At 41.7% G+C, this 22,527-nt stretch overlaps 1 protein-coding gene across 1 annotated transcript; it reads left to right on the top strand.

Annotated features, from left to right (window-relative positions):
• Nucleotides 1–2,663: 2,663 nt before the first annotated feature.
• LOC136747046 (olfactory receptor 52E8-like) lies at nucleotides 2,664–3,596 on the top strand. Its single transcript, XM_066700001.1, has one exon. The coding sequence runs from the start codon at nucleotides 2,664–2,666 to the stop codon at nucleotides 3,594–3,596; it is 933 nt and encodes a 310-aa protein (XP_066556098.1).
• The last annotated feature ends 18,931 nt before the right edge of the window (nucleotides 3,597–22,527 follow it).

Raw genomic sequence — 22,527 nt, 5'->3', positions numbered from 1 at the left:
TCCATTGCAGACTGCTCCCCAACCTTGTTTGGAGGCGTCTGTCATCATTGCCACTCGGTGGCAGACGCTCACTGAGGGTTCAATTGTGAGGGTTCTGCCACCAACGGCGTGCCTTCCAGCATGCCGGAGTGGCTGCGTCTGTGACATTGCATGCGTGACCGTTGTGAAGATGCATCCGTAAAAACCTGAACCACCACTGAGCTGATTAGGACAGGTAGACAAGAGCTATATCAGCAAATCTGCTTATAAAATGTATAATGATAATAATATACAGTGAGGGAAAAAAGTATTTGATCCCCTGCTGATTTTGTACGTTTGCCCACTGCCAAAGAAATGATCAGTCTATAATTTTAATGGTAGGTGTATTTTAACAGTGAGAGACAGAATAACAACAAAAAAATCCAGAAAAACGCATTTCAAAAAAGTGATCAATTGATTTGCATGTTAATGAGAGAAATAAGTATTTGATCCCCTATCAATCAGCAAGATTTCTGGCTCCCATGTGTCTTTTATACAGGTAACGAGCTGAGATTAGGAGCACTCTCTTAAAGGGAGTGCTCCTAATCTCAGCTCGTTACCTGTATAAAAGACACCTGTCCACAGAAGCAATCAATCAATCAAATTCCAAACTCTCCACCATGGCCAAGACCAAAGAGCTGTCCAAGGATGTCAGGGACAAGATTGTAGACCTACACAAGGCTGGAATGGGCTACAAGACCATCGCCAAGCAGCTTGGTGAGAAGGTGACAACAGTTGGTGCGATTATTCGCCAATGGAAGAAACACAAAATAACTGTCAGTCTCCCTCGGTCTGGGGCTCCAAGCAAGATCTCACCTCGTGGAGTTTCAATGATCATGAGAACAGTGAGGAATCAGCCCAGAACTACACAGGAGGATCTTGTTAATGATCTCAAGGCAGCTGGGACCATAGTCAACAAGAAAACAATTGGTAACACACTACGCCGTGAAGTACTGAAATCCTGCAGCGCCGGCAAGGTCCCCCTGCTCAAGAAAGCACATGTACAGGCCCGTCTGAAGTTTGCCAATGAACATCTGAATGATTCAGAGGAGAACTGGGTGAAAGTGTTGTGGTCAAATGAGACCAAAATTGAGCTCTTTGGAATCAACTCAACTCGCCGTGTTTGGAGGAGGAGGAATGACCCCAAGAAGACCATCCCCACCGTCAAACATGGAGGTGGAAACATTATGCTTTGGGGGTGTTTTTCTGCTAAGGGGACAGGACAACTGCATTGCATCAAAGGGACGATGGACGGGGCCATGTACCGTCAAATCTTGGGTGAGAACCTCCTTCCCTCAGCCAGGGCATTGAAAATGGGTCGTGGATGGGTATTCCAGCATGACAATGACCCAAAACACACAGCCAAGGCAACAAAGGAGTGGCTCAAGAAGAAGCCTAGCCAGTCTCCAGACCTTAATCCCATAGAAAATCTGTGGAGGGAGCTGAAGGTTCGAGTTGCCAAACGTCAGCCTCGAAACCTTAATGACTTGGAGAGGATCTGCAAAGAGGAGTGAGACAAAATCCCTCCTGACATGTGTGCAAACCTGGTGGCCAACTACAAGAAACGTCTGACCTCTGTGATTGCCAACAAGGGTTTTGCCACCAAGTACTAAGTTGAAGGGGTCAAATACTTATTTCCCTCATTAACATGCAAATCAATTTATAACTTTTTTTAAATGCGTTTTTCTGGATTTTTTTGTTGTTATTCTGTCTCTCACTGTTAATATATACCTACCATTAAAATTATAGACTGAACATTTTTTTGTCAGTGGGCAAACGTACTAAATCAGCAGGGGATCGAATACTTTTTTCCCTCACTGTATGAATATATGATGTGTAGAAATTCATGTCTTTCAACACTCAACACAATTTAAATTATTTCTTTTTTTTCATTTCATGTTTTTTTTTCATTTCATGAAGACCAGATTGTTGGCTTTACTGTATTCTGTATAGCCTACCGCATAAACTGTGGGTCCAGCAGTTTACTGTGAAACTGTGAATAGGTATTTCATTAAAATATCTAGTAACATATGAGAACGGATAAACTGGAGAAATACACATACGCAGAGATTATTTACTTTTGAATTGCAAAAGCCACACAAGAAGCATCTATGGAGGTTCTAATGTAAAAATTCTTCATAAACCTGACATGGCTGTACCTGCATTTCATACACAAACCCTGGGGAAAAAGGTACCTGGTTTGGTTTTAATAATCTTATTTGTAATATTTTCTAACTCTGGCTAATTAACCCAGTATTACAGAGCCACAGTCTCAAAGGTCTGTTTTCAGGCTGCAAATCTCAGCAGCCTCCCTCCTGAAGGAGCACTATATATAAAGTTTAACACTGAAGTGCAGATCAAGGAGCAGAGACCCATGCTCTCTCTGCAGCAACCCTTTCACAGATTAACAAGTGAGTCTTTTCATCATTCATATCAGTAAAGTACAAAGTCTAGAGAAACAACAGAAGACCAGAATTAATTCAAACATTATGGTTCATTGCAGTGCTTGTTATATTGTAACCATATTATTGTTAGTGTATTTGTTCTTAATTGATCTTCTACTTATGTATGAAGGGACTTTTTGGTACTCTTTGCTTCTTTAGGTAATGGTTTATTTGTATATTCCTGATACATCCCTCGTTGCAATGCAGAACTCGTCCAGTGTTACAGTCTTCACACTCCATGGAATAAACGATACGGCATCTCATAAATACATATTTTTTGCTTTTACTCTTCTGGCTTACGTTTTGATATGGCTTTTCAATTTGACACTGATCATTACAATCATCATTGAGAAAACCCTCCATGAGCCTATGTACATCTTCCTCTGTAACCTGTGTGTCAATGGACTGTATGGAACTGCTGGTCTGTATCCTAAACTCCTGTCTGACTTCCTCTCTGACTCTCATGTGATCTCATACTCTGGATGTTTCCTTCAGATATATGTTATCTATTCTTATGTTATGAGTGAATTTACCATTTTAACAGTAATGGCTTATGACAGATATGTAGCTATATGCAAACCTTTACAGTATCATTGCATCATGACATCTCTAACTATCAGCAGGTTTTTGTTGATTTCTTGGATTCTTCCTCTCTGTGAAAGCACAATTGCGGTATTGTTATCTATCAGACTGCCTCTCTGTGGATCTGACATTAACAAACTATACTGTGAAAACTGGTCAGTTATAAAGCTGTCTTGTGTAGACACAACTATTAACAGTATCTGTAGTTACTTTTTAGTACTTTTACATGTATCTGAAGCCTTTTTAATTGTATATTCTTACATCCACATTGTTAGGGCTTGTGCAAAGTCTAGTGAAGAGATGAGTAAATTCATGCAGACCTGTTTGCCCAATTTGATTTCATTAATTGGCTTCACAATCAGCATAGTTTTTGATGTAATGTACAGTCGATATGGGTCAAGGAACTTTCCACAGGCTCTTCTCAATTTCCTAGCAGTGGAATTTCTAGTCATCCCTCCTCTTTTAAATCCCCTCATATATGGTTTGAAACTGAGTCAGATTCGTAGACGAATAATGAGGGTGTTCAGCAGAAAAGAACATGTTCTGAGGTGACAAATCTGAATTTGTAAAAAAATATTTTAATATCTTGGAAGAAAAATGTGTCTGGTTAACTGGTTAAATTTGTTCTCAGTTTTAAGTGTATTTTACATAAATAAATAGATTTGTGTCATATAGCTATAAACATATTTTACAGACATTGGTTTTCAATAAAGTTAATTGCTATTCTATAACATAATAATAGTGAAGAATTAGATCTATATAGAGAGGCTGCAAAATGGATTTGAACGCTTTTGGACACTGATGTACTGTTTGAGATTGAGATCTCAACCAGCACAATAATGTACTGAAACACTCTCTCGTGTCTGTGAGATTTTACTGGTCACTTTCCCATCTCTGAATCCTGATCTGATGTCCATTAAGCTGCTCTGGGTTTGTCCTAGAACTCGTAGCAGAAACACACATTGCACAGAGCCTTCCACTGTGCTGAGGAGGGAATGGTACGCTGTGTCAGATGTTGAAATAAATGTCAATATTTTCAATTCAGCTGTGAGTTTCATCTAATCAGTTATGTTGTAATAAAAATATATATATATAATAATTGTTGACTCAACACTGAAATTAATCACAGTACGTTACTTTTCATTACCTTATTAGTTAGCAGAGTAATAATCAGGGTTGGGGGTGGGGGGTATTCATTAATGCATAGGGATTGTAACTACACATGTCATGGATGGTGCCATTAAATCAGCATTTAATATCCACCATTGTTTTCTTTTTTTCTTATTTCTAACTGCACTTTGATTATTATTCTATTATTCTTTATTATGTTGAAATTCTGTTTTATGCTTAATTATTGACTATTGTTTGCATGTGTGGTTTACTTATTTTCCTTTGCAGAGTGAGCTCACAGAGCTTGGACTTAACAGCATTGTTTGACTGATTGCCTTCACCTGCGCCCCTGAGCTGGGACACACACTATATACACTGGATATTCCTGTTAAAATGTAGAACTGTGTCACCCATAGAAGGAGCAGAGGAAAACAAACAAACAAACAAACAAACAAACAAACAACCTGTGCAGGAGGGGAAGGCATCGGGAGATTGCATGGTCTTTGCATTATACACCACCAGCATAAGAGAAGTGTGCAATGTGTGGCTCTTGGATAATAGTGAATCTTGGTTAATTGAGGCAGTGAAGAAAAAGACACTGACACTGTCATAGTCACTTTGTAGCTTTCAAAACTGATTTGTACTGCCATTTTGTAACTGTCATTACCCCTCCTTTGCAATGGCAGCTGCAGACAAGAGCAGAAAGTTGTGTCATGAGTGGGGTGTAATTATTGCTTGTTTCAGTTTTTTTTCACTTTGTGTGCACTTTAATATTATAATTATTTAGGTTTCCTTTCACAACTTTTCCCATGTATAGCTATTTAACTGGTTTATGATATTTAACGTATATCTTAAGTTTTATTGCCAAAGCGCACACCGCCTGTATTCACACATGGACTTGCCCACATTCCTTCCTAATTGCCTACACCTGTACCCCTGACTCTATTTCCTAGCTTTATAAGCTGGAGGTTTCTGTTCAGGAGCTGACACTGGACTAACAACTACACAAGCGACATCTACAACTTTGGAGGACAAGAGGAAGTGCTGGAGGAGAGAGTGGAAGGATCTGACAGCAAAGATGCAGCTTGAGGAAACCGGACTGGACAATATCCGCAAAGAACCTTTGGAACAAGATCAGCGACTTGGCGATTGGAGACCGTGGATTGCAGCAGAGGCTTCCTGCACAAATAAATTACTGAATTGATATAAACAGTGGTTGTGTTACTGAGATTGAGAAACCGTGACACGGCACTTAGGTGCTTTATTGATACACAACGAGTGGTGTTGGGCATTGTGTGGTTATCCTGTGACCAGATCTGCATTTGCACATTTAAATCACCTATAAGAAATAAGAATAAGAAAACAACATATAGAAATAACATACACTATATAAATAAATAAATGAATGCATAAGCAATTACCCCCATCGCCCCCCGTGATAGTCATCCTGACTTGAGCCTGCTCGCGAAGGAAACTGGGTGGTACAAGCTCCTCAACTTTGTTAAACAGTGGTGTCATAGTTGTGTGAAGCGTGTGCTATTGACCACCCATAGCTCATGACAATAAATACTTGTATAAGTATACAATAAATAAATATAACACTGCTTTCAATGTGATGCTTGTAGTATTTCACGAGGGATGTTATCTATGGGCTCAAATTAGCACCATAAGTAACAAATTCAAAATAAACTTCATAAATGAGAAAAATAAAGTTGAGATCAAAAATAAAACAATCGAAAGCAAAATGTATAGAATTGTAAACAAAAATAATGATCAAAAGCAAAATAAAAAATAAAAATGTTAAAACGAGAGCACTTGAGTCACTGACTGGTTATGATACTACAATCTCTGCTTTCGTTGCCGGTTTCTTTGCTTTCGCTTTTTTAGTTTTGGCACAGTTTTGCTGTGAGGGTGGGGCTTATAGGGAGACTTAGATCATGGCTCTCTACTGGTCCACTAGGTTTGAGTGACAGTTCTTGCTAACCAAAACAGTGAGCAGGACGAGCTGGTCTGACACGTCACCACTATGCAACAAATCTTTCACTGATAGTACCCATACAACAACTTCGGCGCTTCAGCATTTAATTATAAACAAAGCATAACAAAATATTTTACAAAAATAGGCCATTGATCTCAATAATGATTCCCATATTACTAGGAAACCATCTCCAAATTATTGCTGTCTCCTCAGAATCATAATGGTTCAATTTTGTTGTTACACAATTTTCATTTTTATTATTTAATTTTGGTTTTCTAAAACCTAATCTAGTATGTGTTTTTCACTTCCTTTCCATTCTTACTTTTAAATTAAGTTATAATTAATTATTTAAATTATTTAATATTACTTGAGCTCACTTATTCTATACTTGTAATCTTATATTTCTGTGGTATCTTACCATTTTCCTACATCACTCACTTAAAACCAGGGTCTACTTTGACTTTTATTTCAGGTATTACATGCTAGGCACCAATAACCAAACATTTTCTGAAATACTATAATATGTCACTAAACTGTTAACATTCTTCTGTCTGGAATTTACAGATTTCACATCAGGCTGTCTGTTTCATATTTCCAGTTTTCCAGTATGTATTACCATTATTATTGATCTGTTTATTCAATGTATTTTGTATTACTTTAACATTTTTCTTATAAAAGAATCATATTCTTTCTTTCTTATTTCTGATGCCTGAGGCACTCTGTATACAGTTAAGGATCCTCATGTTAGATCCTCATGAATCTGATAAATCTGTTACATGTTTAAATATAATTCTGAAATTAATGGTTACTTCTGTTCTTAGCCTTATTCTGGGCTATGGACAATATTAAAAATACAATACATACAAAACATAGACATTTACCTTATATCACCTTCAAACTATACATATACATAAACACAATAACCCATACACATTGATATCCAAAGATAATTCAGATATCTGATCTGTGGCATGTTATATTGACAGCGCTTATAACGATAGGCTGCGTATAACCCCGGTTATCTGAAAAAGGAAGCACTGCCCAAGGGGGGGGGGGGTTTGCACACTACCGTAGGAACCTGATCAAAACGTCACTCTATCAAAGCTGCCATTGGCCCCTGCGCTCGTCACTCAGAACAGGTCCCTTCCAACATCCTGTTGTATAAAACGTGACATCAGCACAGGTTGACCTTGCAAGCCTTGGGCAGTTCTTCCTTGTTCAGATAACCGGGGTTGCATACGCAAACTATCGTTATCTTTCAAATTGTAAGCACTGCCCAAGGGGGAGGGGTTACTATATAACAAAACCGTCGCAAGGGAGGAGGCAGCGAGCTGATAAGGGAGCCTGCCTCGAGGTGCACTGCTGGGGGGCCTCGGCAACACAACTCCAGACCCATAGGGCCGCACCTGAGTCGCCCAGGAGCAAGGACCCATAGTCATGCTCTACCAGGAACTGTCTGCAATCAGACAGAGGTTAACACACCGAGGGTCAAATTGTAGGGGCTCCACCACCAACGGAGTGCCTTCCAGCACGCCGGAGTGACTGTGACTCGGCATGTTCGATCGCAGTGAGGGTGCATCCTGAACCACCAAACAACCAGACCTGAACCACCAAAACAGCGGCTTCAACTGGAGGAGGCCAAGGGGTAGGGTCTGTGATGCAGCTGCTAGGAGGCCCTCCTACCACGAGCTGCCGTGGGCCGCCGGGGGCCAGGGGGGTGAGCCTGGGAGAGCGCATGCCAGTGAGACGCAGGCGGAGATCGGCAGGTTGGCGGGGCTGTGTCCTGGGCTGTGGTCCGGTCTGTGGCCTGGGCTGTGGCCTGGGAGCCGCGGTCGGGGGGCTTCCCTGCTGGCGAGCTGCCGCAGACAGCCTGCATTGCTGGACCTGAGGTGCCACTGGGTACACTCGGGCCAGCTGCAGGGACTGCTCCCTCTCCTGGAGGGTGCGTGAGAGCATCTCCTCCACAGAGGGGCCAAAAGTAAAGCCTTGTGAGATAGGGGCGTCCATGCGGCGAGTCCTGTCCGCCTGAGGGACCCACTGTGCCTGGGACAGCCAAAGCTAGCGGCGTGCCACCACAATGGCTGCCAGGGATCACCCTGTCGCCCTTGCTCCCTGGCACATCACTGTGACCAGCTGATCTGCCGCCGCTATCTCCAAGATAGGGGGGGGTGGGTGATGCGCCATGTTGCTTCGAGGGCTCTGCCAGCTGAGCCAAGTACAAGGCCAGCAGGCTTTCAGTATTTTGGAGGCGAGCCGCTTGGGCTCCAGCCTCAAAAGCCCTCCTGAGCAGCATCTCTGTGACGCGACACTGCCTGTTGGGGCGGGGCAGGCCAGGTCGCGTGGCTCTGCAGACAGTGGAGGTAAGGAGATGAGCACGGCTGTGGTGGAATTCACATGGGGGAAATCCACCAAGCCCACTTCTGCCGTGCACTGGGAGCGACTCGTGAGAACCCAGACACAGGCGGTCTTGCTCCCAGGTGGCCTGTCTGCTGCCCTCCTCCTGGGATGGGGCAGACAGACTTCCCCCAGTCTCCAGTCGCAGCTGTAGCGTCATGCACCGTGGGCACTGCAGGCTGGAGGGATGCGGCTGCCAGCAGGCTCCTCCAGCTGCTGTGGCAGCTGTGGTAGCGGCAGCCGGCGCGGCAGCTGTCGCAGCAGGGAGAGCAGGAGGAGATTCGAGCACAGGGGGCGTAGCTGTCTCTGTCCCTGCAGCCCTGGAGGGGCTCGGGGAGAGGTGGAGATCCTGGACCCCGGAGGCCCCCCTGTCACTCACCGGAGTGGGGGATCTCTGGATGTGATGGTGATTGAGGCGGTGCCCGGTGAAACGGCGGACCTCCTGGCGCGCCGTACGGACCTGGAAGTCGTGGCCAAACTGCGCCCGCTGTTGGTGCCCAGACAGACGGGGCATAGACCTCCCCACTCCAGGCGGGCAAGGTGCGCTGGCCGGAAGCGGCACAGTGGTGGGGGTGAGAGGAGCTCATCGGCGAGTGGAGCGTACACGTGCGTCTCCACCCAGCAATGTTTATATACACGGGGGCGCTGCGACACCAACCACACGCAACCTTGCTGTTGCCGTACTGAACACTGTGTATACCAAGCACCAGGTGCTGGATATAAGCGCCACGTAGGCCCGTAGGCTTAATCACACCGTGTGTGCCGGGGTTTCCAGGGACACCGGGTGACGCGGAGTCCGGGGTCCACGGGGCCGAGGGTAGTAGACCACCAGCCGTAGCGGGGTCTAAAACCGAGGCGTGCATGGACGGACCAGGAGGGCTAGCAGTGCTCGTTCTCAGCAAACTGAGAGAGCGAGATCTCCTACAGGCCCAGCTGTAGTGCGGGCACAAGCTGGCGGAGGAACACCAGCTCAGGCTGGGCAACCGGGCCGCGAATTTTACTGCCGCTGCTAGCTGTGGAGGAAAAAGCCCTGTGGACAAAAAACCAACACAACAAGCCGTCGGAATATATAAGGCACTATATAAACACGACTCTGATTTTTAAAGTGTGCTATTTGTAGCCAAAACTGAAACCGAAAGCGCACCGGAGCCCCGGAGCGCGGACGGAACAGAGTCGGATTAACTATCAATAATAACCAATAGTACAAATAGACACAAGTAAACGGTGGTGACAGCACAACCATGAAGTCAGCGAACCGAACAATATGGTATTTATTTTTTTGTGAAGCTTCTTATTATGTAGAATAAAATGTAAAATACTCCCACTCGATTATTTGATTATTTCACTACCGTAGTTTTCTTGATCCACTGTGATCAAGTTCTTCTCTAAATTCTTATTATTCTGACAAAGACTTATCACTAGCAGCACCGAGCCGGTCAATTTGACCAATTTGGTTATTAAAATTTGAATTACTCTGTGTTCCTAAATACACTGCACATACCCGTTCGTGACTTTTCCTAAATATATGTATTAAACATGCCTAACGCGTTTTAGCTGGATAAACGTGCAAATAAATAAAGTTATAAACACATTTACCTAGAACAGCCAAAATCGGGTTATTTTGACCAGTCATTTAAATACATAATAAGTCAAATATAATGCATAATCCTGCCTGCCCTTTACAATAGAGTCAGTCTGGTGCTCCAGTGGCGATCTCTACCTGTCTACAGTCTTTCATGTGCTTGAAAAACACACGCATTGTACAGCATTACAGGTGTTTTCTTACAGCTGTATTCAGATTGAGCTGATACAGTGATTACCCGCAAATACACATGGATTTGAAATGGAGATTGAAGACAGCTCATTTTGGAAATTCCGTGCATATGAACAGTGATACTGGCAATGACAGATCATTCGTGGGTTTGTGCTGTGAAAACACTGTGAGTGAAACGCAGGTCCAAATGGCACAGAGTGCTTTTACTCCACTGATCAATACACGATGCTACTGCACAGTACAGAGAGCAATAACGCAGACACATCGCACGCAAAATATTGATTCACGGACATTATCAACAGAGGAGCATTTATTGCGATGGTATATATTCATGGAGCAAACATATTCACCTGGAGAGGCTGTCAAAATGCAATGTGAGGTACGAGCTCATGCAGGGAAAGTGCAGAAGTGTGTCCTATGTGACTGTACGAGCTGTCAGGTATGCAGGATAAATATATAGTAAATAGTTTATTGAAATACAAAACTACAGTGAATACAACACTGTGTGTTGAAAACTAAGTTTACACAGTGTTGAAAATGTTTACTTTAGTGTACAATTATGTTTAGATAAATGCAATAGTTATCTAAACATAATTGTACACTAAAGTAAACATTTAAACACTTTAAGTAAACTATATATTTATCCTGCATACCTGACAGCTCGTACAGTTTGTCGTTTTTGAGCTTTTTGCTTGTTGTAAACTATATAGTTATTCATGTTTTGACTGCAGTGTGCATGTTAAAAAAAAAAGTGCCTTGTTATTTATAGCAATAATATTCATGTTTTATGATCATATTTCAATTTAAATACTACATTTGTGCTAATGTTGGATTTGAAGTTCATGAATACAACTTCTGAGTTTTATACGATGGTTTGCCTTTGATTGTCATATCGCAGCTGTTAAAGAGCTATCGGTTACAGTGACCGGCTATGGCACTAATGTCGTCGCTTCTAGTGTTATGGAAACTTTGTCAGTTGTATCTTGTGTTTCCTTGATTCCACCAATCCCGGTGCTCCAATGGAGACCAGTCTTTCTTCCAACTTCCTTCAAACATTTTCTTTTCTACTTTCTGGTTTTTCTTCCTCAAAAACTCAACAATGCTGGTGTCACTCATTGTGATGATTTATTCGGCTAAGGTAAGGAAACCCGTATATTGCCTATGTTACAAAAACCCATAAAAAATGGCTAAGGTAAGGAAACCCATAAAAAAATGGCTAAGGTAAGGAAACCCATAAATCACAATGTCGTCACAGACATTGGTCTACACAACGGACAAAATCTCCCGGGGATACAACACAATACCATCTTGATGGTAATATAAAAATACTCATCCATCATGTAAACAGTATTCTGGGAATGTCCCTATTCCAGAGATATCCTGCCGACTACGTAAATTGTTGAATCCAGACTCTTATCTGTGTATGGATGTTTCCCAATAAGTCAGACCGATGAACCAGAAGTATGTGAATATAGAAGTTTATTGTGATCCAAGCAGCTTGGAAGAATGTGGTCTTTATGATAGCAGATTCTTAAAGGCACTTTACACACAAACATATATTTATATGATATAGTACATGACACGATGGACTCTCTGCCAATCTCTTCAGACATGTCAGTCTCTCTAGGACATATTACAGATCTTGTTGCTGAGCAGACAGGGAATTTGTCCGTTATCATAACTCATAACACAAAGAGCAGTCCGAGAATATTTTTGACAGTTTCTCTAGAGAACCATAGAGAAAAACAACTCCTTGTATGGTACAGACAGTCTGGATACAGATCTTCCTATTTTTATATAAAGAACATCAAGTACAGACAACATTAAGTATAGACAAGGACAGAATTAGGACAGAGTTATTCAAATAGAACTCCTCATCTTAACTTCCTCAAAGTGGAGGATTTTTAGAACCCGAAACTATTTAACCCTTTAAGTCCCAGCCTCTTCAATACATAAATGGGTGGCTCAGCATATACAATCCCGGCAGCACAGGTTATTCAAAGGGACTTACACTGGGAGGAATAGAACTGGAAGAAGTAAAGCATGAGAAAGACCCAGGAGTCTACGTGGACTCCTCACTTTCTCCATCCAAACATTGTGGGGAAGCAATAAAAAAGGCAAACAAAATGCTAGGGCATATTGTCAAAAGTGTAGAGTTTAAACAAGGGAAGTAATGTCAAGACTGTACAATGCACTAGTTAGACCTCATCTGGAATTCTGTTTACAGTTCTGGGCACCTGAAGAACCCAGTCTGGATGCATAAAATGTATTTATTTAACATGCCAGGCCTGGAAGGGGCCCGACATGGAAGCACTCTACCTCAGCAGAGACTTATTGAACAGCAGAAGTGGACAGCCTTTTATACATTGCCGGGCATGTGGGTCTGTGGCCGGGGTCTGTCACTGGGGGGTTTGCCAGAGTGTTATCTTGAGGTCAGATTTATGACCTTTGTAATGTTCATGGTAGTCAGATGTCTTCCTTTGATATACTAGGAAAGGTCCGATCCCACGGTCGTCATTTAACAACTGTCAATCGCTCATTAACAAAAACAGTTCCTGCCTATCTGGAGAAAAGATTAAGTCCATAAACAGACTTTTAACAAACAGCTGTGGGCCCTCTCTCTCTCTGCAGTTTGATCCTTTCTATTATTGACAGGAATGTCTAGAGGGTATGCCCTGAACAACTTGCAAAATGGTTGTTGCTACCATAATACATTTGCATTGCTTGGTCTGCATATTATTATTAATATAAAACATAATACAGTTTATATAAAACATTAATAACGTCTCTTCAGCACCACACTTCAAGAAAGATATCGCTGCTCTAGAGGCAGTTCAGAGGAGAGCAACCAGACTTATTCCAGGTCTGAAGGGAATACTCAGAGAGACTGTGGGAACTAAAGCTTTTCATCCTTGGAACAAAATCCTGAAAGGCATTGGCTACATCAAAGCAGAGGAGCTTTTCCAGATCTTCAGGGACACAAATGGAAATTGGTCTTAAAGGCATTCAAGACAAAAAAACTGAGACACTTCTTCACACAGAGAGTTATTACAATCTGGAACAAACTCCCCAGCGATGTGGTTGAAGGTGAAAGTTTGGGAACATTTAAAAATAGACTGGATAGGATCCTTGGATCACTTAGATATTAATGGACACCAAACCAGCACGATGGGTCTAATGGCCTCCTCTCGTTTGTAAGCTTTCTTATGTTCTTACTCGACTCTGCTGCTCGTCCAGTCACTGGTCCTCTCCCATCTGGACTACTGCAACTCCCTCTGCGCCGGCCTGCCTGTAACTACTGCCCGCCCGCTCCAGCTCATCCAGAACTCTGCGGCTCATCTGGTATTCTCTCTCCCCCGATTCGCACACGCTACTCCACTGCTCTGCTCCCGCCACTGGCTTCCTATACCAGCACGCATTCAGTTCAAGACATTGACCCTCACCTACCGCTGTCTCGACCACACTGCACCAAACTACCATCATGGCCCTCATCTCCCCATACATCCCCTCCAGACCACGGCAGTCTTCCAGTGCCAGAAGACTAACTCTGCCTCCTCTTTACTCCCCTTCCTCCAGAGCCCATTCGTTCTCATCCCTGGCCCCTAAGTGGTGGAATGACCTTCCCACTGAAGTCAAAACAACAGTCCTTGACCTCCTTCCAGTGCTTTCTCAAAACACATTTTTTTAGACAATACTTGTAATTTTAATCCTTTGCTCTCCTGTAGGATAGCACTTTACATACTTCTTGCGTTACTAAATATGAGGCGTACTCATATTATTTTGATTTCACCTTTGCTCCATTTCCTGTAGCCCTTGATTGTGACCTAACATCTTGTCTGTACTTAGCTTTTACAATCCAGGATGTGAGACCTAATTTAGAGTATTTACTTGTGTAAATTGGAATTTGTAAAATGTATTATTCTTTGAATTGCTTTGTATTATGTAAATCTGAATTTGTAATGCTTGATGCCTTGTACTGAACTTTATTTTTGCACTTTGTATTGCGGTTATGTTTTGTAAGTTGCCCTGGATAAGGGTGTCTGCCAATAAATAATAATAATAATAATAATAATAATAATAATAATAATAATAATAATAATAATAATAATAATAATAACACTATTGTGGAGGTTCTGCTCTTTAGTTTTGTTCGTAAACTCTTTAAAAAATGTAATTGGTTCCAATGTTGTCCATGACCAGTGGATTTCCACCGGCTTTGGTCAATAACCCATCTACTAGTTTAGGGAAATCTGCAACCTGAGCACCAGGCAGGCAAGATACCATGTGGGTCTCCTTATCACTAGAGCACACTGTGTGATCTACGCCTCTAAGAATTGAGTCTCCTACTATAACTACCTCCCTGTTCTGGGGGGGAGTGGGCACTATGGTGCTCTGGTGCTCAACTGCCCTCCCATCACCCTCTGAGCTGTCACTGTCCAATTCATTGTCCAGCAGTTGGAACCTGTTGGGCATTTCTAGCTCTTGGGATGTCTCTAAGGGTTGTGCGCCGCTCCCTCTTCTGTGGTTATGACCTACTGTAACCCAGCTCTAAGGTCTCAACTCCCAATTTGGCATGCACACCATCTCTCTCATGGGCTGATTGATAAAAAAAAAAGTGCAGCTCAACAAGCTGAGCCTCAAGATCACAGACCTTGATCTCTAGGATTTCAACACGTCAACAACATTCATTACATTAATCATCACTTAGCAGATGCCCTTATCCAGGGCAACTTACATGTGTACCCATTTATACAGCTGGGTATTTTACTGCAGCAATCTAAATGAAGAACCTTGCTCAAGGGTACAACAGCACTGCCCTACCCGTGATTTGAATCCACAAACTCACCTTTCTAAAACCTATTTACTTTCACCAACTGAGCAGCTGAACTGAATTGACTTCAATTAAGGCAAACTACAGACAATGTTAACTTCAATTAATGCAAAGTTAAAACAAAATGAGGAATGCTAAGACTGGTCTGAAACTAGGAAAACAACAAGATGGCTGCCTCTAACCTGTACTCTCTTGTGTCTTTCTGTGGCAACTTGTAAATACTTCTGTTTCATTTTATTACTTACTTGAACATGCGACTCCTGATGAACGCAGCTTTGTGTCTCTCACATATACGTGTTGGGAGGAGCGCATTCTGGTGGTGGGAGGTCTTAAACCTGACTGATTATTTGTATATATGCTGCTATTTGATAAGGTTATTTGATAATGTGTTTTGATATTTATTTATTTATTTATTTATTTATTTATATGTTCAAGTGCAATAATACAACTGTACTGTTTTATATTTAAATTAATAATTATGCATTGGTCTATCCGGGTCTGATTAATGGTTTAACTGGAGAGGAGGTGGACATAGCCACAGCTATGAAAGGGTAAGTTTTTGGTAACCAGGAGGAAGGTCTGACTGTAATTGAGACCTTGGTGGAGAGTCTGTTTGGTTGTATTATATTAAATAACTGCTAAATTGATACAGCAGGAGAGCTGTTTGAAGCTGTTTGAAGATCTAATTGTCTCCTACAATTGATGTGCTCACAATAAATTACCAAAAGGATATGAACACTCATCCTGGACTTGTCACTCCTTGCTTGAGACCACTCTCCCATGTTCACTGTGTGACACACCTGGTGGCCCACTCGACTCAAGGTGTAGCCACATCATGGGCCCCATGGGACATTTGTGTAGCTGCGAGTTGGGTCTCTCCACATGCCTTCGTTCTGTTCTACTGGCTGGACGTAACGGAACCAGTTCCTTCTACTGGGAATCCGGTGTTGGCTTCAGTTGAGCTTCAGTAGCCTATCAGGCTTTTCTATCCCTGTCTGCCCCTGTCCAGTGTGCTTGGAGAGGCAACACAGAACTACAGAACCCAGTCTTGATGCACAGAGGATAAATGTATTTATTTTACATGCCAGGCCTGAGAGGCTCTGACATGGAAGCTCTCCACCTGAGCGAAGTCTCTCTCTGAACACAGAAGTTAACAGCTTTTATACAATCCATGACATGTGGTTCTGTAGGCAGGGTCCAGTCACAGGTTTCCCAGAGTGTTGTCTTGAGGTCAGGTCCCTGACCCTTGTAACGTTTGTGGTTGTCTTCCAGAGGAGGGGGGTCTTCATGGATGCAGGTGTTTTCCTGTTATGGCATACAAACTGCCCAATCTCAGTTTTCTTTAACGATGGACAATGAGGTAATCAATCACTACAATGTAACATCTTCAGCTTTGAGATAAAAACAGGAAACCACAAACGGACACTAACCAAACTGGCAACTGTGGGCTATTTATCTGTTTGGGTGTTCCTCTTATCATAATAAACAGAAGTCAAAGTGGAGAGAAGAATGTCTAGAGGGTATGCCCTGAACAACTGCCTGTCTCTAACTCGATAAATCTAATTTGCTTGGTCTACATACTATTATGAATATAAAACATAATACAGTGTAGCGTTAAGGGGGGGGGGGTATTTTGATAGAGCATTTTAGCTCTGAGCTGAAGCTCTGATCTAAATTAGACCTCTCCCCCAAAGTTATCAGATTTCCTGAGCTCACCAGCACATGAACTGTTCTATGTCAAAGTGTCAGTCTTGGGAGGATGGCACAGAGAATGGGCCAAATGGCTTGGAATCCCTGCTGTGAAATGTCTGGGGAATAGGGCCTGGAGGTAATAAAAACTCTTTGAAGTGGACGAGAGCCGAAATCCCGACACAGAGCTACGAACCCAGGCCAACCGGCATTTCCAAAAGATGGCATGGATTGACATCAGTCATTAATCAAGCCTCCTCCAATAGGACACTGGGGGCTGAAACCGAAATCCAATCTCACAAACTCAAGAACCAATCATCTATTGATCTGACTTAAAAGGCAATGCACGGCATCTCTTTCTCTCTCTCACCTGAACCAGTAACTCGCTGCCACAGCTCAACCTGTAGCTCTGTTGCCAGAACCGGAACCAGAAACCAACCAAGTCTTTGCCAGCAACAGAGGAGTTAAATTGGGAGGAGATTGAGCCGTACAAAGAATTATTTAAAGAACTTTATTCAGTTAAAGAACTTTAGAAACTGCGCATGCCCGCCTGTACCCATCTGATCAGTGGAGTTTTACAGCTGGACAATTGACTAAGTTGACCGCAATACGAAAGTGTTCAGTCATTTAAATAGCTATTGAGTCTTAAGAAACTTGACCCTTGGAAATGAACAGGGCCCTGCTTTCCTCAAAGACTTTGTCTTCAAGTAACTATGGTGGAAACCCTGCTTGCAAAGAAGATTTTGTGCAAAACCCTTGGAGCCTTCAAACCAGTGGAAAATCTGTTTGGAAAAGACTCCAAAAGACACCAACTTCCAGGTGCATCGACTGAGTGGAAGTTCTTGGACAAAGCCAAACTGGACTGCCTTTGTTCCAAACAACACGGACCTCGTGCCGTGTGTTTTATTTGAGCCCGAAGACAGAGAGGCCTCTCTGCGACGAAGTTCAGATAAGTATAACAGTTTGGAGTTTATTATTCATGACATTTGAGAAATCAATTAGAAATGTTATTCTGTGAGTCATATACTTTAGAATGTGTAACAGCATTTAGTATTTTCTTAAATATAAATTAGTGTTGCATTAAATGGTTTTGTTTGACAATTTTAGAAATAAAATCTGTCAACGCCGAGAAATACCTTCTCATTCCTGTTCAACTGTTTAGTCTGAAATTGACACAAGTTAATAGACACTAGATTATAGGTGGCCCTGCCTATCCTTAATCATTGAACAGTAATCAATTAGAGAGAATTGTGGTAACAAGAAATTATAGGATCTTTCTCGGCACCCAAATGTAAATGAGACTGATATATATAACGAGAAGTTATTTGACATATGTACTAATTTGCATTAGTTATTTAATGTCCGACTAACAATACTAATGAGAGACTCACCTTCATCTTACTAACCATTATTGTAGTCAATGTGTTTGTAATTTTGTTTAACGATTTGTGTGTTATCATATGTGATTCCATGGTCTTTGATTTGGTCATGGAAGTGATTTGTCTTTGATTTCTTGATATTGAGTGAATTTTAATAAGTTTTTCCCTTTTTGTATAACTAGTGTAGTGCTACATTTTATCTTTGTTTTTAATAAATTTGAGAATTTATATCTTTGGAATTGGTGTCTGCGTCCAATTATTGCAGAAATTGAGTTCTACAAGATTCTAGGATTCTTCATAAGGTCATACTTAAATGCACTTCTTTGAACTGACATTTATAAGTGTACCTTATGCTACAACAGTTTATATAAAACATTAATACCGGCTCTTCAGAACTGTTTTCCCTTCCTATCAGACTGTGACTTGTATATTCTTAATTCTGTAGGCGGGAATCCATGTGTTTTTACACCTGTACCCCTCCATTGTACATACAGGGTATCCACGGATCCTTAAAATGTCTTAAAATGTCTTAAATTCTGTAATGTAAAAATAATGCCTTAAAATGTCTTAAATTCACATTTCAAAGGTCTTAAAAATGCAACTGAACTGATACCGTAACGAAGATTTAATTTTATTTCCGCTCGTTTCTTTTTGAAATCGTGTTACAAAAATGTGTTCCTATTTATAATGCAGACCAAAATAAGCGGAACCAACAACAGTTACATGTTTGTGGGGGGTCGCTAGGTGCGCGAACCAGACATTTGTAAGTGGAGAAAAGTTTGTGCTTCAACCATGGGGAAGTGCATATTTAATTAAAACTGGTTACATAACTCTAGTTTTGCACCGTGGTTAGAACAAGTTAGTGGCAGTGTGTACGAGTTCTGGTGTAAATTTTATAAGAAAGGGGATCAAACGATTTTAAATTTAATTAACACTACACGGTTATAGCCGCTTTTTGTGCAGCTTTCGCAATTCAAAAGTGCAAATGTGAATTTCTCCCACATATCTGTTCTGTTATTAAATATTTCAATTAAATACAGCATTTCAGATGGAACACCTCTTAATTAATAGGTTATAAATACTTTCTTCTCAAATCCCTAAGCCTGCGGTAATAATATAGCCGACAAACTGGACTTTGTAATACATTAGTCAGTGTGAAAGAATTATAATTGTGTTGGTTGCGGAGACATGTGCTTTTCTACAGCTATTCATTATCATTATTTTATTAGCAGATTTGCACCTGAGCTCACCTGTCCTGACCGGCTCAGCAAGTTTCTAGCTTTCCTTGGAATTCAATCTTGATCCTGTCAAACCCGGGATCCAGATCATGATGCTAATAAAATAACGCGGTGCAGTCTGGTGTAGTGCACAGAGCGCGTTTGCCATTTCAAAGTGCTTCACTTTGCATAAGATGTGATGTCTTAGTTTAATGCTATTTGTATAATTGGTTATTTATGTTTTATAAATGTATCAATCTGCTTAGCTATGTGCATACCAATGTATACACCACTTTTAATTTTCACTTAAGTTTTATTCATGTTTTTCCTCACACAGTCGTTTCATAGGAGCCACACATTATTCTGGGGTTGCAGTAGTATGTAGTGCGAAATGCTGGTGATTCTAATGTTTAGTAAAGAAAACTACAGTGACTAGTAAATATTGCATATTTCGGATACAGTTGCTATAGTCTATGATCTCTGGTTTATTCATGATCACAATTTTCTGGAAAACACAAAAGAAAACGAAAATGCCTTACCTTATTGCTCTTTAATGATCCTGTCTTCTGAGAAATAGCGGAGTACACGGGGTCATCTGCACAAAATGGAGATCTTCGCAGCACAACCGAATATTACGTGTTCAAACAAGATAGTCAACTCCCGCTTTTCTACCATCTGTGAGAAGGGGTGCTCTAATACAATCCAGGTGCATCATGTTAAAAAATTCAATTGTTTTTTTAAAAGAGAAGACTCTGGAATAAGAAATTATGCAGGTTTCCATTATGTAGAGAGAAAATATACCAAAACTTCATGCAACTCCCATAATGCACAGTTTCAGGTAACACGAATGTTCCCAAGAAAATTAGGTGGAGTTGACTATTTAATTTAAATAGAGGATATTTAGCGCCCCCTGTTGAAAAGGTCACAGTGACTAGCTCACAGTGAGCTCACAAGGTGACCTCACTGTGAGCTCAGTGTGATGTCTGCTCCGGTGAGCTCACAGTGTGACCTACATGTGAGCTCACAGTGACCTAGTCATGAGCTCACGTCTTCACTGGGATGTCCGATACTGGGGAGAAGATCACTTTCAGTCAAGATACCCAGAGTCGCAATTCATGGGACATGGGACAGCCCAGGATTTGCTTCACCATTTCAAAGTAAGTAGCAACCCAAATAGTTCTACGTATTATAGCTAGCAATAATTAGTTAATTATTGAAAAAAAATACTATCAGAAAATATTTGACATTTTACATATGACATTGCCGTGCATTTATGTGTATCACATGAGCTAAATTGATAAACATACCAAACCTAATTCCATTATTTCAACCATGTTACACAGCCCTACAGTATATATATATATATATATATATAATTTGTATATATAATTTCTACATAGTTTGTATATAATTGTATAATATAATTAATTCTACAATTCTATATAATTAATTAATTAATTTGTACAGGAATGTGCAATGCAGCTTGACTTGCAAAAGCTTCTATCTGATTCTATAGATTGACCGAATGTCAATAGGAGGTTTTTAGAACTTCTGTGAAGTCTCTGTACAGGAAAGTTGAAGAAAGTGTTTTGTGATAATTATATAATGTTTTACATTGATGTTAGCATTAGAAATGGCTTGTATACAAACTGAGCAAATTAGCTTTATCTAGCCTAGCAAAATCAACAAAGTGGTTGTTAAAGATACATCCTATTGAAATTATTCTCTCTGCTTCCACTTCTGTTTTGAATGATAAGATGGTAAAATGGGTTTGTCCGAATGTATCGCCCATGGGTTTTCCCGAATGTATCCAGCCTTGGGTTTGTCTGTGTGTGGATTTCCTGTTTCTCCTCTCAAAGCTAAAGATGTTACCTCGTTGTTAAGAAAACCACAGGATCGTACCGTTTGTGTGCTGTAACAGGACCAGACATCTGCCTCTATGATGACCTCCTCCCTTGGGAAGGGCAGCCTACAAACTTTCCAGAGCTTGCACCTTTTGAAGCTTTTGATTGGATGAACAGCCACAAGATTCTACATCATTTTCCTATAAAGCTTCACTCATGTTTGTAAACATTAAGTTCTCACTGAAGGAATTTCCTGACGTGGTGCTTCCAAGCCAGCTTGATTTAAGTTCTATTTGTTTTATCTCAATGACTTTTCCAGTTATTTCAGAGACGGGTTCTACAGCTGCAACAAGACCATCGTGAGCAGTGTGGTGGCACACAGCTGATTGTGGTGGGGAGATGTGGCCTCCACACCCTACATAATGCCTGCAAACATAGCTTCTCTCTGTGGCAGCTGGAGAAGGTTCTGAGGGCCTTGCATGTTCTCTTCCACAATTCGCCAGCTAGGAGGGAGGATTTCACTGCTCTAACCAAGTGCAAAACATTTCCACAAATATACTAATTCTTCACTGACCTGAGGTTACAAAAGGTGTAGACATCACAAACTCTACCCTGATTTGCTATTTCTTTGGTGCCCTGTCACCTCCACCCACAAATATATTAATTCTTCACTTTGTCCATATTTTACTTAATTTTCTATTGGCAGGTAGGTCCACAAGTAGAATGGGGGGCGCCATAGGCCTTTCCAGATATTTTATGGCATGTTACGTCACTTGTTTATTATACCTACATCATATCCGGACGGAAGTGTACACCCATAGCGCCCTAACCCCCCACGATGACCCCGATGACCTCCCTTATCCTACTGTCCTTCTCTCACCCCTAGCCCCCCTCCCTCCACCCACACTGCTTAGTTCTGCAGGCCTTTGTTCTTGTTCTTTGTTCCAATAGTGAGAGAAACCTTTGTCCAGCAAGGGGCATCGAACTGTATTTGACAGTCCTTTTCTTTTCCTTGCAGGGAGCTGATCCATCAGGCCAGGCCAGACCAGACGAGACGGGGAGGTGCCGGTTGACAGAGCTGCAGAGTCCTGGGTCCTTGGAGCGGTCCGGAGGCCGAGGCGAGTGGAGATTGGGACGGACCGGGAGCGACAGGGGACCTAGCCAGAGGAGTAGGCGGACTCCTCATGGAGTGGGTCCCATCCAGAAGCCCGGCTGACCATCTACCCGGAGCCCGGCCTGACCAGGACTGCTCCCTGCTGACGTCACC

The sequence above is a fragment of the Amia ocellicauda genome, chromosome 3, assembly GCF_036373705.1.
Source record: "Amia ocellicauda isolate fAmiCal2 chromosome 3, fAmiCal2.hap1, whole genome shotgun sequence".
Classification (NCBI taxonomy): domain Eukaryota; kingdom Metazoa; phylum Chordata; class Actinopteri; order Amiiformes; family Amiidae; genus Amia; species Amia ocellicauda.
The sequence above is the reverse complement of the archived record's forward strand: the minus strand, read 5'-3'. Positions and strand labels throughout refer to the sequence as shown.

Coding starts and splice junctions, on each gene's coding strand:
- LOC136747046 (XM_066700001.1), top strand. CDS start 2,664: ATGCAGAACTCGTCCAGTGTTACAGTCTTCACACTCCATGGAATAAAC.